Genomic DNA, 14,017 nt, shown 5'->3' with positions numbered 1-14,017 from the left:
AGTAAGTAAGTAAGTAAGTAAGTAAGTAAGTAAGTAAGTAAGTAAGTAAGTAAGTAAGTAAGTAAGTAAGTAAGTAAGTAAGTAAGTAAGTAAGTAAGTAAGTAAGTAAGTAAGTAAGTAAGTAAGTAAGTAAGTAAGTAAGTAAGTAAGTAAGTAAGTAAGTAAGTAAGTAAGTAAGTAAGTAAGTAAGTAAGTAAGTAAGTAAGTAAGTAAGTAAGTAAGTAAGTAAGTAAGTAAGTAAGTAAGTAAGTAAGTAAGTAAGTAAGTAAGTAAGTAAGTAAGTAAGTAAGTAAGTAAGTAAGTAAGTAAGTAAGTAAGTAAGTAAGTAAGTAAGTAAGTAAGTAAGTAAGTAAGTAAGTAAGTAAGTAAGTAAGTAAGTAAGTAAGTAAGTAAGTAAGTAAGTAAGTAAGTAAGTAAGTAAGTAAGTAAGTAAGTAAGTAAGTAAGTAAGTAAGTAAGTAAGTAAGTAAGTAAGTAAGTAAGTAAGTAAGTAAGTAAGTAAGTAAGTAAGTAAGTAAGTAAGTAAGTAAGTAAGTAAGTAAGTAAGTAAGTAAGTAAGTAAGTAAGTAAGTAAGTAAGTAAGTAAGTAAGTAAGTAAGTAAGTAAGTAAGTAAGTAAGTAAGTAAGTAAGTAAGTAAGTAAGTAAGTAAGTAAGTAAGTAAGTAAGTAAGTAAGTAAGTAAGTAAGTAAGTAAGTAAGTAAGTAAGTAAGTAAGTAAGTAAGTAAGTAAGTAAGTAAGTAAGTAAGTAAGTAAGTAAGTAAGTAAGTAAGTAAGTAAGTAAGTAAGTAAGTAAGTAAGTAAGTAAGTAAGTAAGTAAGTAAGTAAGTAAGTAAGTAAGTAAGTAAGTAAGTAAGTAAGTAAGTAAGTAAGTAAGTAAGTAAGTAAGTAAGTAAGTAAGTAAGTAAGTAAGTAAGTAAGTAAGTAAGTAAGTAAGTAAGTAAGTAAGTAAGTAAGTAAGTAAGTAAGTAAGTAAGTAAGTAAGTAAGTAAGTAAGTAAGTAAGTAAGTAAGTAAGTAAGTAAGTAAGTAAGTAAGTAAGTAAGTAAGTAAGTAAGTAAGTAAGTAAGTAAGTAAGTAAGTAAGTAAGTAAGTAAGTAAGTAAGTAAGTAAGTAAGTAAGTAAGTAAGTAAGTAAGTAAGTAAGTAAGTAAGTAAGTAAGTAAGTAAGTAAGTAAGTAAGTAAGTAAGTAAGTAAGTAAGTAAGTAAGTAAGTAAGTAAGTAAGTAAGTAAGTAAGTAAGTAAGTAAGTAAGTAAGTAAGTAAGTAAGTAAGTAAGTAAGTAAGTAAGTAAGTAAGTAAGTAAGTAAGTAAGTAAGTAAGTAAGTAAGTAAGTAAGTAAGTAAGTAAGTAAGTAAGTAAGTAAGTAAGTAAGTAAGTAAGTAAGTAAGTAAGTAAGTAAGTAAGTAAGTAAGTAAGTAAGTAAGTAAGTAAGTAAGTAAGTAAGTAAGTAAGTAAGTAAGTAAGTAAGTAAGTAAGTAAGTAAGTAAGTAAGTAAGTAAGTAAGTAAGTAAGTAAGTAAGTAAGTAAGTAAGTAAGTAAGTAAGTAAGTAAGTAAGTAAGTAAGTAAGTAAGTAAGTAAGTAAGTAAGTAAGTAAGTAAGTAAGTAAGTAAGTAAGTAAGTAAGTAAGTAAGTAAGTAAGTAAGTAAGTAAGTAAGTAAGTAAGTAAGTAAGTAAGTAAGTAAGTAAGTAAGTAAGTAAGTAAGTAAGTAAGTAAGTAAGTAAGTAAGTAAGTAAGTAAGTAAGTAAGTAAGTAAGTAAGTAAGTAAGTAAGTAAGTAAGTAAGTAAGTAAGTAAGTAAGTAAGTAAGTAAGTAAGTAAGTAAGTAAGTAAGTAAGTAAGTAAGTAAGTAAGTAAGTAAGTAAGTAAGTAAGTAAGTAAGTAAGTAAGTAAGTAAGTAAGTAAGTAAGTAAGTAAGTAAGTAAGTAAGTAAGTAAGTAAGTAAGTAAGTAAGTAAGTAAGTAAGTAAGTAAGTAAGTAAGTAAGTAAGTAAGTAAGTAAGTAAGTACTTCTTCATTCTCTCTGATCTTATCCTTCTTTCTTCATCAGAAATCACCGGTACGTGAGTTCAAAATGTCGATACTTTATATTCAATTTTACAGGGGAATCTTCGGCAGTTTCCCGTGAAAACTTCTTTCAGTTCAGCAACTTTGATTAGGCAAACTCTTCGAAAAATCTAATAACGCCAAGCCAAACGACCACAAGTAGTTTTTAATTCTCTCATCTAATAAAATAAAGCACATTAGATACAAAAGCGCCCAACATGATGGCGAAATCCCTTCTTTTCTTAATCTTTCATTGCATATTGGTCTCCAGTATACTGTTCGTAGTCAGTTTCTGGAAATCTTGTACCGTTACCGTGTAAATTAGACCTACATCGAATTTTAAAGGTTATGTTGAACTCGAAAACATGGTTTTGACAGGAAGTATAGATTCTCAAAAGTTCTTGAATGCATTATATTCAATTCTGCCCGTCACTAATCCAATCAAATTGGAAAGATAAAAGAAATATCATCAAAACTTCAGAAATTACGGTTATTCTTGACTTTGAAGTCATCTGGAAAGCGCGCTCGCTGCACGTCACTACGAGTTGGAAATGATACAAACCATTTAAATGTACCGGTAATGTGCGCAAATAAAACGACTGCAGTTTTTGGTATTTTAACATGAAAACAAAAATTACCAGTCTTACATTAGGACCTAAACAGTAATAGGCAATCCCAAGACCTCCCGTGGCTTTCTTTTTTAATGTAAGGTGCAACATCTTTTCTGGTCTCGCTAACATAATCGCAAACGATAATATTAAAATACTACATTTGTGTTAAGGAGCAGTTTCGATTCCTACCTGCACGGTAGTACGATCGAAAAAATTTTAAAATATAAACATCTAACCATGGACATAAGGTGGACGATTTATAAGTGCAAACATTTGACGAAACTCGTTCCGTCTTCAAGCAGAGCTGCCGAAATGCGCCGTGTCTCCTTACAATTGTTGTGGCCACTCTCTACTTTATGATTTTCTAAGGTTCTCTAAACAATACCTCCGAATGCGATGCTAAGATGGTCCGTCATGCAAGTTCACCGCCGATCGCTTTTCCAGTACCGATAGATAACTCGCTCTAATTATCGTAATGACGGGGCGTAATAACCATCCTCTTCGTGAGATACAGTTTATTAAAAAACGATTGATCAAGGATTTAGCGTTGATGGGACTGGAATTTATGGACGGTTGATCCGGGAAATCGTTTATTCGAGGAACAGATAATGCAGGATTTTTACACACATACATACATTCATTATCATTATAGACTGTTATGCCTTTCAGCGTTCAGTCTGCAAGCCTCTGTGAAGTTACTAAACGTTGCCACAATCCTCGATTTGCAACTAGTGTCGTGGCCTCATTTAGTTTTATACCTCTTATCTTTAAATCGTTAGAAACCGAGTCTAACCACCGTCGTCTTGCTCTACCTCTACTCCTCTTACCCTCCATAACAGAGTCCATTATTCTCCTAGGTAACCTATCCTCCTCCATTCGCCTCACATGACCCCACCACCGAAGCCGGTTTATGCGTACAGCTTCATCCATCGAGTTCATTCCTAAATTAGCCTTTATCTCCTCATTCCCAGTACCATCCTGCCATTGTTCCCACCTGTTTGTACCAGCAATCATTCTTGCTACTTTCATGTCTGTTACTTCTAACTTATGAATAAGATATCCTGAGTCCACCAGCTTTCGCTCCCGTAAAGCAAAGTTGGTCTGAAAATAGACCGATGTAAAGGTAGTTTCGTCTGGGAGCTGACTTCCTTCTTACAGAATGCTGTTTATCGCAACTGCGAGCTCACTGCATTAGCTTTACTACACCTTGATTCAATCTCACATACTATATTACCATCCTGGGAGAACACACAACCTAAATACTTGAAATTATCAACCGCTTCTGGCTTTGTATCACCAATCTGACATTCAATTCTGTTGAATTTCTTACCTACTGACATCAATTTAGTCATTGAGAGGCTAATTTTCATACCAAACTCATTGCACCTATTTTCAAGTTCCAAGATATTACACTGCAGGTTTTCGGCACAATCTGCCATTAAGACCAAGTCGTCAGCATAGGCCAGACTGCATTATTACATTTCCACCTAACTGAAACCCTCCCTGCCATTTTATACCTTTCAGCAGATGATCCATGTAAACTACGAACAGCAAAGGTGAAAGATTACAGCCTTGTCTAACCCCTGTAAGTACCCTGAACCAGGAACTCATTCTACCATCAATTCTCACTGCAGCCCCGTTGTCAACATAAATGCCTTTGATTAATTTTAATAATCTACCGTTACTTCCAAGTCCCCCAGTATGGCGAACATCTTTTCCCTCGGTACCCTGTCATGTGCTTTCTCTAGATCTATGAAACATAAACACAACTGCCTATTCCTCTCGTAGCATTTTTTAATTACCTGGCGCATACTGAAAATCTGATCCTGACAGCCTCTCTGTGGTCTGAAACCACACTGGTGTTCATCCAACTTCCTCTCAACGACTGATCGCACCCTCCCTTTCAAGATGCCAACAACCAAGCTCATGGGGAGGAAGAAAATGATGTTGGTGAAATTATGCCTGAGGAAGTGGAAAGGATGGTAAATAAGCTCCATTGTCATAAAGCAGCAGGAATAGATGAAATTAGACCTGAAATGGTGAAGGATATTGGGAAGGCAGGGATGAAATGGCTTCATAGAGTAGTAAGATTAGGATGGAATGTTGGTAAGGTATCAGATTGGACAAAAGCAGTAATTGCACCTATCTATAAGCAAGGGAACAGGAAGGATTGCAACAACTATCGAGGTATCTCATTGAACAGCATACCAGGCAAAGTATTCACTGGCATCTTGGAAGGGAGAGGGTGCGATCAGTGATTGAGAGGAAGTTGGATGAACCCCAGTGTGGTTTCAGACCACAGAGAGGCTGTCAGGATCAGATTTTCAGTATGCGTCAGGTAACTGAAAAATGTTACGAGAGGAATAGGCAGTTGTGTTTATGCTATGTAGATCTAGAGAAAGCATATGACAGGATACCGAGGGAAAAGATGTTCGCCATACTGGGGGACTATGAAAGTAACGGAAGATTATTAAAATCAATCAAAGGCATTTATGCTGACAACGGGGCTGCAGTGAGAATTGATGGTAGAATGATTTCTTGGTTCAGGGTACTTACAGGGGTTAGACAAGGCTGTCATCTTTCACCTTTGCTGTTCGTAGTTTCCATGGATCATCTGCTGAAAGATTTAAAGTGGCATGGAGGGATTCAGTGAGGTGGAAATGTAGTAAGCAATCTGGCATATGCTGACGATTAATGGCAGATTGTGCCGAAAGCCTGCAGTCTAATATCTTGGGACTTGAAAATAGGTGCAATGAGTATGGTATGAAAATTAGCCTCTCCAAGATTAAATTGATGTCAGTAGGTAAGAAAGTCAACAGAACTGAATGTCAGATTGGTAATACAAAGCTGGAACAGGTAAATAATTATAAGTACTTAGGGTGTGTTCTCCCGGATGGTAATATATAGGTGAGATTGAATCAAGGTGAAGTAAAGCGAATGCAGTGAGCTGCGATCAACAGCATTCTGTAAGAAGCAAGTCAGCTCCCGGGCGAAACTATCTTTACATCGGTCTGTTTTCAGACCAACTTTGCTTTAAGGGAGAGAAAGCTGGGTGGACTCAGGATATCTTATTCATAAGTTAGAAGTAACAGACATGAAAGTAGCGAGAATGATTGCTGATACAAACAGGTGGGAACAATGGCAGGAGGGTACTTGGAACGAGGAGATAAAAGCTAAGTTAGAAATGAACTCAATGGATGAAGCTGTACGCATAAACCCGCTTCGTGTGGGGTCATGTGAGGCGAATGGAAGAGGATAGGTTACCTAGGAGAATAATGGACTCTGTTATGGAGGGTAAGAGGAGTAGAGGGATACCGTGATGACGATGGTTAGACTTCAGTTTCTAACGATTTAAAGATAAGAGGTATAGAACTAAATGAGGCCACAGCACTAATTGCAAATAGAGGAGTGTGGGGACGTTTAGTAAATTCACAGAGGCTTGCAGACTGAACGCTGAAAGGCATAACGGTCTATAATGATTATGTATGTATGTATGTATGTATGTATGTATGTATGTATGTATGTATGTATGTATGTATGTATGTATGTATGTACGTATGTATGTGTGTATGTTTTATTCAAAAAATAACTTACTTTTCCAGGTGATTTTACTGACACACTTCCTGATTCACTTTCATCCATCTTTCTGTCTTCTTTCTCCATTTCCTTGTCCTGCTTAGCCTTCACCTCTTCAATTGCCTTCAGTTCATCCTACAAAACAAACGAAAATAATTACAGCTAAGTTTCACAAAAAAACTCCATTATCACAATATCACAGAAAGGAACAAAAATAAATACAACTGTAAACAAAAAGCTACTATTCATCGAGCACTATCTTGATTATACTGCAATAAGACATCAGATCAACTCCAGTTCACTGGCTCCCTCTGTTGTCAGGAATAATGCCACCTGACTTATGAAGATCCAGAGCTCTAGTTCGAGAGTACAACAAGATCTGCAAGAATCCTCTGCTACCTGTTCTAAATGACATACCAGCTGTTAGTCTCAAAAGACTGAAATCACGACATCCACCCCTTTGTGATGCTGCTCTGAAGACGTCCACCAAATTCAATTCTTTGGAGGAGTGGAAAGGCCGCTGGAATAACTCTCCCAACGTGCCCCTGCATAACATCTTCAGAGGGGAAAATATTGCAAATTGATCCCAACTACCACGTGCAACTTGGTCCAGACTGAACAGGATCAGGACAGGTCATGGAAGGTGCAGGGATTCTCTCTACAAGTGGAACTTTGTACCATCTCCAGAATGTGACTGTGGAGCTCCTCGCCAGACTATTCCCCACATTGTAAGCGAGTGTCAACTGCGGGCTTATCTAGGTAGTTTGGAAGACTTCCTATCTCCAACAGCGAAAGCACTACAGTGGATTGAAAAGTTGGACATTCAGATATAAGAGAGAACACTAATGCTTGAAGTGAATCCATGTTTTTGTTATTGTGTATATATTGTATATTATGTATAGAATTTCCTTGCCATATGCTAATAATAATAATAATAATAATAATACTGCAATACGAAATAGAAACATTACACAGGAAACTTGAAACTTGAATTACAATAAGGCATAAACATCATACATAAGAATCTTCCATTTTATACTCAAGGAAGTATTTTATCTTTAATTCTATTATTATTATTATTATTATTATTATTATTATTATTATTATTATTATTATTATTATTATTATTATTATTATTATTATTACAGTAAAACTTGCTCAAAGTGGAATTTTAAGAGACCACATTTTTTTCCGAATTTGACAAGTCTCCGCATTACACAAAACATTGTATTTTTGCCTAAAAACACCAATCATGACCATTGCTACACAAAACAGAAATGTTAAATATTACTTAAGAGCATATCTATATTTGCCTACGCATAACACTTGGCTATCCAGATTCATGTATATAGTACTTTAGTGCACTGATTAATTTTACTGTGCTTTATTATTACATACAATATGTATATCCTGTTGACACTATCACAACATTCTATTACACAATTTCACAACACTGGATATACGTTCCTTAAACTTACTTAAAGCACAACACTCAATAGTCTATACAGTACTTCACAACACTAAGCTTTCTTCCACAGATCAAACAAAGAAACTTGTTTCCTCTTCTTTCTAATCATGTCTTTCTGAATGCAGTCCTTAGCAGCTGACGCCATTAGTTCACGAAGCGTGGAAGAGTTAGATGTAATGGCAAATTGCTTTATGTCACAAATGCACTGCAGGGCACGTTTGTGGATTCGAATCTTGATTTGACCTTCTTGCTCGTCTCCTTCCATCTGCTCCTCTTTCTCGGCCTTTCTTACTGCTAGAAATGCTGCAGTTGATTCAAGATTTTGATGTGTTGTAAGTTATTAATCACATCGAATAAAGTTCCTTGACTCGCAGAGAACGTTTCTTGCTTGACACAGGTCGAATATTGCCGATACATTTTCAACCGCTTCATTCGTTCCGTCATCTGTATGACTGTACATGCTTATTTTATAAGGCGAATTACTAGCCTTTCCCTCACAGAAATTCAGAAGTGTCCCAGTGAAGAAATAGAAAGTCAGGTAAGCTGATGGCAGGGATGGCCAAACACCTACTTTAGTTTCTCCATACAATGACATTGATCATATCAGCAGCAGCAATGCACAATGGAAATAAGAGAACACCTGCATGAAATGTAGCGAAACACTTACATGGGGTTACACGTCATTAACCAAACTCTCCGAAAGAAATATGGAAAATAATATTTATGGATGGAGTGTTGGATGACATTGTAATATTTACTAACCAACATATTGCAAAAGCACGGCCTGGGCATTCAAAGCATAGTGACACCCGAGACACAAGTAGGAGTGAGATAAAGGCATGTATTGGCCTTCTGTTTTTGGCAGGGGTCTACAATGCATCTCATTTAAAACTAATGCATTCATGGGAAAATGATGGGTTTGGGACTGAGTTTTCCAGAACCAGCATGAACTTAAAACAAATTAAATTTCTAATAAGAACAATAAGATTTGAAGACGCAAAAACACGCAGGCAGCAAATATTAATAGATAAGCTCTCCCCCATGCGAGACATTTTTGAAAATGTTGTTGACAAATGCAAGACTAGCATCTCTGTAAGTAAGTATTTGACAGTCGATGAAATGCATCACATTTAGGCATTTAGGAGACGATGTGCTGGCCTAACACAGTATCAAAGTGTATTCTTTGGCATCCACAAAAATATTTTACGTGGTTAATATGGAGGTGTATGCAGGAAAGCAACGTAAAAGACTTTTCAGGGCTGATAATTCAGGACTTGCAGATGTAAAGAGGTTGATAACACTCATCAGTGGTAGGGTGGTCAGTAACTACTGGTAACTGGTATATTCCATCCCTCTTGCAGAGATAGTTTCGAAAGATCATAATCTAACATTAGCAAAAACTAGGAGAAAGAACAAAATGGAGATTCCTCTTGCACTTATTGGAAAAGGAAAGCCAGTAAATTCCAGCATCTTTGCCTTTACGGAAAACCTAACTATAGTGATTTATACTCCAAAGAAAAATGAAGTTGTAATTCTAATTTTCAGCATGCATGACACTGATGACATCGACTCAGAATCCGGAGATGCCTCTAAGCCATACATCATAACGTTCTATAATTCAACTAAGTGTGGTGTTGATGTATTTGATCAGTATAAAGAGTGTTACTCAGTTTCAAGCACAAGAAACTGTTGGCCAATGACTTTGCTTTTTACTATCTTGAACATTACTAGAATTAATTTGTGTATTTACAAGCATGCGAAAGGTAACTTTAACATTCAAAGGTGTAATTATCTGAAAGAACTAAGCCAACAGCTATGCATGAGATATTTGCAGGAACGCAATGTTATTCAAACTCTATCTACGAGGCTAAAGAGAAACATTCGAAAAATGTTTGGATTGCCTATAGAAGAGCCCTCTGCACCTCCACAAGAACTAGACGGACCGGCAGATGCGCCTACTGGGGAGGAAAAAACAAGACTAGATGCCGTGAACGCCAGCGACATGTCCGCAAAGAACACTTGGCAGTGACGTGTTCGGTGTGGTACGGAGAGTCAAGAATCTAGTGACGACTCAGAATGAATGTCAATTGTTTAACAACCAATCTTTATACTGTTAAAATACCTTTGAATATCATTTACAAGTTGGTTCAAAGTTATAACAATAAAAAGTGTTTTTGCTTAATTTGTGCTATTTTTTTCTGACTCAGCCTAAAACATTGCGCGCCTCCTCACGGGGTTAATTCTCCGTGCCCTCTCCAGGGTTAAGACTGTTATCACCCGTTATATAACATGACAGGCAAGTTACCTGTGCTTTGCTAAGGGTTGAAACTGAAAATTACCATTTAAACTTTTAAATTTCGCTGAGTCCACTGTCAGCTGAGCCCGTAAAATATACCCTCAACTTGTACAGTACTTCAAGCAGTTTTACAGGAGTGATTATTTATTTTAGGATCTAGCACTAATTTGAACCCCACAAGATTGGAATATTTTAAAACCCCATCTTATTTTAACATCTAGGATTTAGAAGCAATCAAGCTAAATTTTAACTTTGTACGTCGAACAGTAATGGAGGAATAAATATTTTGTTTTAGAGGTAGAATGATTTAAAAATATTTCTTGTTTAACATATAGGACATGGAAGACAAAATTTGATGTAACCTTTTATGTCTGTACATGAAACTGTTTTGGAAGAATGAATATTGTGATTCTCAGAGTAAACACACATCTAAACCCTTAGGGGAGAAATGTTTTGAGGTATATATTTGACACCTAGGATATAAAAGGAAAATCTTATTGTAAAATTACAACTTTGTAAGTCAAACGGTTTTGTAGGGATGAATAATTTAGTTTCCCAAGTTAACCCCATTTAATCTCCTAGGGGTGAAATGTTTAAATAAAAATATTTCATACCTATGATGCAGTAGAAGTCCGCTATAGCGAGTATGACATATAGTGAGAACTCCGTTATTATAACAACAGCTTTTTTCTGCCCCTTGAAAATTCCTATATTAAACTGTGTATTATCCTTCGCTTACAGGGAGAACCCTATCACTGATGCATCTGTTATTATAAGCGATTCAGCGTGCATATTTTTTTTCCATTATCAATATTTATGCATTTTAGCGATTATATTAAATGTGATCAATCATGCTCAGTATAGATTTTTAGCTAGGTGCACTAGCGAACACTCACTTAGACATTGGAGCTCGAAGGCGATGTCGGAGTCGATTAGAATACTCGTTGACTGGTGTTCTATAAGCACAATTCGAGATGAAGGAGAACATATTTCCGTAATAAATACATAAATAACATGGCCGATAGCAGTAGTTAACTCGTTAGAAATAAAGGCTGAAGTAAACGATCGCTTATTTTTAAAACTATGTACTGAAATTAAGCACGAATGTGATACACCTAATTTACAGCGCAGAGTGGATAATTGATTTCGGAGGTTAGTTTATTCAGTTAAACCTTGTTAGGCGTTTCTGCTGGGGACAAGGAAAGATAATGTGTTAAGCAAGAAAACGTACTATTGAATACACAAATAAAAACTATCGGACACGGATATGTAAACATTTCATAAAGATGTTGATTTCCATAGGGAAACTGAAATACTTTTTCCGAATGAGTAAATTTATAATACCAATATAGTTGGTCCATTATTGGAATATATACATTTTCCACTTCAGGAATGAGTTAGCTGCTAAATTTTCCACTCCAAGAATGAGTTAGCTGGAAAATTTACAGGCAGTCTACCAGTTCTAAAGATGCGATGAGAGTATTAAAAGGTGTGAAAAAGACGAGAGAACAAATATGAAAACCTTTTCCACTGGGGCTTATTAAATATAAATAATGCATTAAAAAGCGTGTAAATCACCCGACAAGACACATAAAAACGTTTGCAGTGGGGCCCCATAAAACTATCAGCGCATTATTGCAGATCACACACTTTCTAAAACGAAAGTCAGCTTGAGATTGACCATGAATTTGGAGGTTAAACTTGGCCACATGCGAGAGAAATGACTCTGACCGTCATCTTGAATGCGACAACACTTCAATAGACTCGAGTCGAAAGTGCCGAGTTCCAACATATGTGCCACAGGTGAAAGATGCGGATGTCTGTCCACTTCCTGGATGTTGTCTTCATTAATAAGCGATTTCACGACTTTTTTTTTTCAGTACCTATAACGGGGCTACCACAAGACAAATATGCACCACTCTAGTCAACTTCACACGATTATGTTCCTAATCCTTATGTAGTCTATCACGCAATAAATATTTGCTACTCTTCACTGTGTTACTCAACACAGAATAAATTTCTAACTTCAGAATGGAATGCGAAATACAAACACAAAGAGGTTTACTGGGTTATTCAGCAATATGAATGAAAACTGGAAAGCAAAACTGAACTTTCTCGAGGCTAACAGCATGCTACCTGAATTAAAAGAAATAAATTTCATTATGATAGGTCCGTATTGAACTGTGATTACAATAGTATTTAAATAGTATATTATTCAGGTCCACCTTTTCAATACAAATTGTACAGTGTTTTAAATTACATATACGTTCAGGGACTAGTTTCGACCTAACAGTAGGTCATCATCAGCCTAAAGCAAATCAAACATAAATGTATCAAAGAAATTAAACAATGTAAAGACACACAGGTCTTAAAAATGTACATACCATGTAAGATATTACGATAAGAATTTGAGAGATGTGCTGCACTAAGTTAAAAAATAGCTCTATGATAGAGATTCATAAAAAATCCAGTGCTCTGTACAACATTAAAAAATTTGTTTATGAAAGAGAACCTTAAATTGCTGGTGAAGGATACCAGTATGGGCTGGCTCTTTAAAAATGCTGCTTTCTATTCAAAGATCAACTGAGCCGAAGTCATGCTCTCTTCTCAAGATGTTCATAAATTCACTACACATGGATGCGAAGCATGATGTTAGAAAGTCATTTCTGTTTTTAGAATCTTGAAGGATGATGATTGTTGCGCGAGGAGGCTTAATATATAGTAGTAAATAAGGGTGTTAGGAGTTCGCAGTTCAATCCGGACCATACAGCTGACATTGAATAAATGACAGTTAAGATAGAAAGAGTTAATTTAGGGGTAAAAATATACACAGATATGCCAACTTTCAAACGTGATAAATCAGGAGAAATTTTGCAGCGAATCGCGACGTATTACGACAAATCACTGATGGCAGAACATGTACAAATTTATTACAATTCAATACATTAACAATTCTATTTGCCCATATATATATTTTTCATCATTTACATGTGAATACTAAATACTGGACATACCTGAACTGTAGGAACATGCGACTTCTCATCCTTCAACATGGTGACCACATTATGACTAATTGTTGTTCAACACACCAGTAGCTGACTTAACCCTCTTCAGAAAATCTGAACTAAATTTTTGCTCAAAGCACTTGCTTTGCTGAATTGATTTCAAGGTTAAATGTTTCTCCAAAGTTTGTTCAGACAGCAAGGATCTGAACTGTGTTTTTGTCTTTGTGACTCTGCTAAAAATCCTTTCACATCCTGCATTGCTATGTGGAATTGATAAAATAGCAAGCATCACCTTAGAGAGTCTGTCATATTTAAGTACACCATCAGCTGATTTCATCTGACCTATCAATGTCCATTGAACATCAATTCTTCCTTTTGCCAGGTCTGTTTCTTCGAGCTGAAAGTTACAGAACTGGGAGTGCAGAATATCAGTTTATTTATCCAAATGATCCGTTTCACTAGTCAAAATGTTCGGCACTTGTTAATGAAAAATCTAAGGCTAGAAAATGATGCCTTACTTATAGCAGAAATATTTGCAACATCTGCATTCATTAAAACTTCATCTTTAAACGGAAATTTGGGTACCATGTAGTCACATGGTGAAGAGAAACACTTTCTAACAGATTTAAAGAATATGCACTCTTCCTCAGACTTCAAGGTGTTCACTAAAACAAACGCAGAGTTCCTTATCATCAGATCCCAATCGTCCTTTTGATTAGCTGGAGTATGATAACCTACATCAAGGAGAGAGGAGGATTTTTTAATAACGTCTGGTTTCACAAACCTTGCCATCACATTCTTCAATATTCATAGTTCCTCCAAAACTGACCTCAATAAGTGGATATGCAGCATACTTGACTGAAGAGCTGTTTGGATTCTTAAAGATATCCATAAAACTTGAGAGAAAAAGCCAAAAAGATTTATGTAAATTTGATGAAAGTAACATGACAAGTCGTTCTTCATGTGACAATGCATGGCTCTTAGTGGCATAAGTAGTTTCATCTTTTTTAGTGAAACTGA

General features: G+C 35.8%; 1 protein-coding gene across 1 annotated transcript in view; it reads right to left on the bottom strand.

Moving 5' to 3' along the window:
* LOC136866781 (histone-lysine N-methyltransferase 2C-like) overlaps nt 1–14,017 on the bottom strand; it is an 811,555-nt gene that overhangs the window by 512,678 nt on the left and 284,860 nt on the right. Inside the window, 1 exon segment of the mRNA XM_067143888.2 lies at nt 6,247–6,363. Within this exon segment, the coding sequence (XP_066999989.2) occupies nt 6,247–6,363 (117 nt within the window).

Source organism: Anabrus simplex, chromosome 3 (genome assembly GCF_040414725.1).
Source record: "Anabrus simplex isolate iqAnaSimp1 chromosome 3, ASM4041472v1, whole genome shotgun sequence".
NCBI classification, from domain to species: domain Eukaryota; kingdom Metazoa; phylum Arthropoda; class Insecta; order Orthoptera; family Tettigoniidae; genus Anabrus; species Anabrus simplex.
Note: the sequence above shows the minus strand (reverse complement) of the source record. Positions and strands in the feature narration are given on the sequence as shown.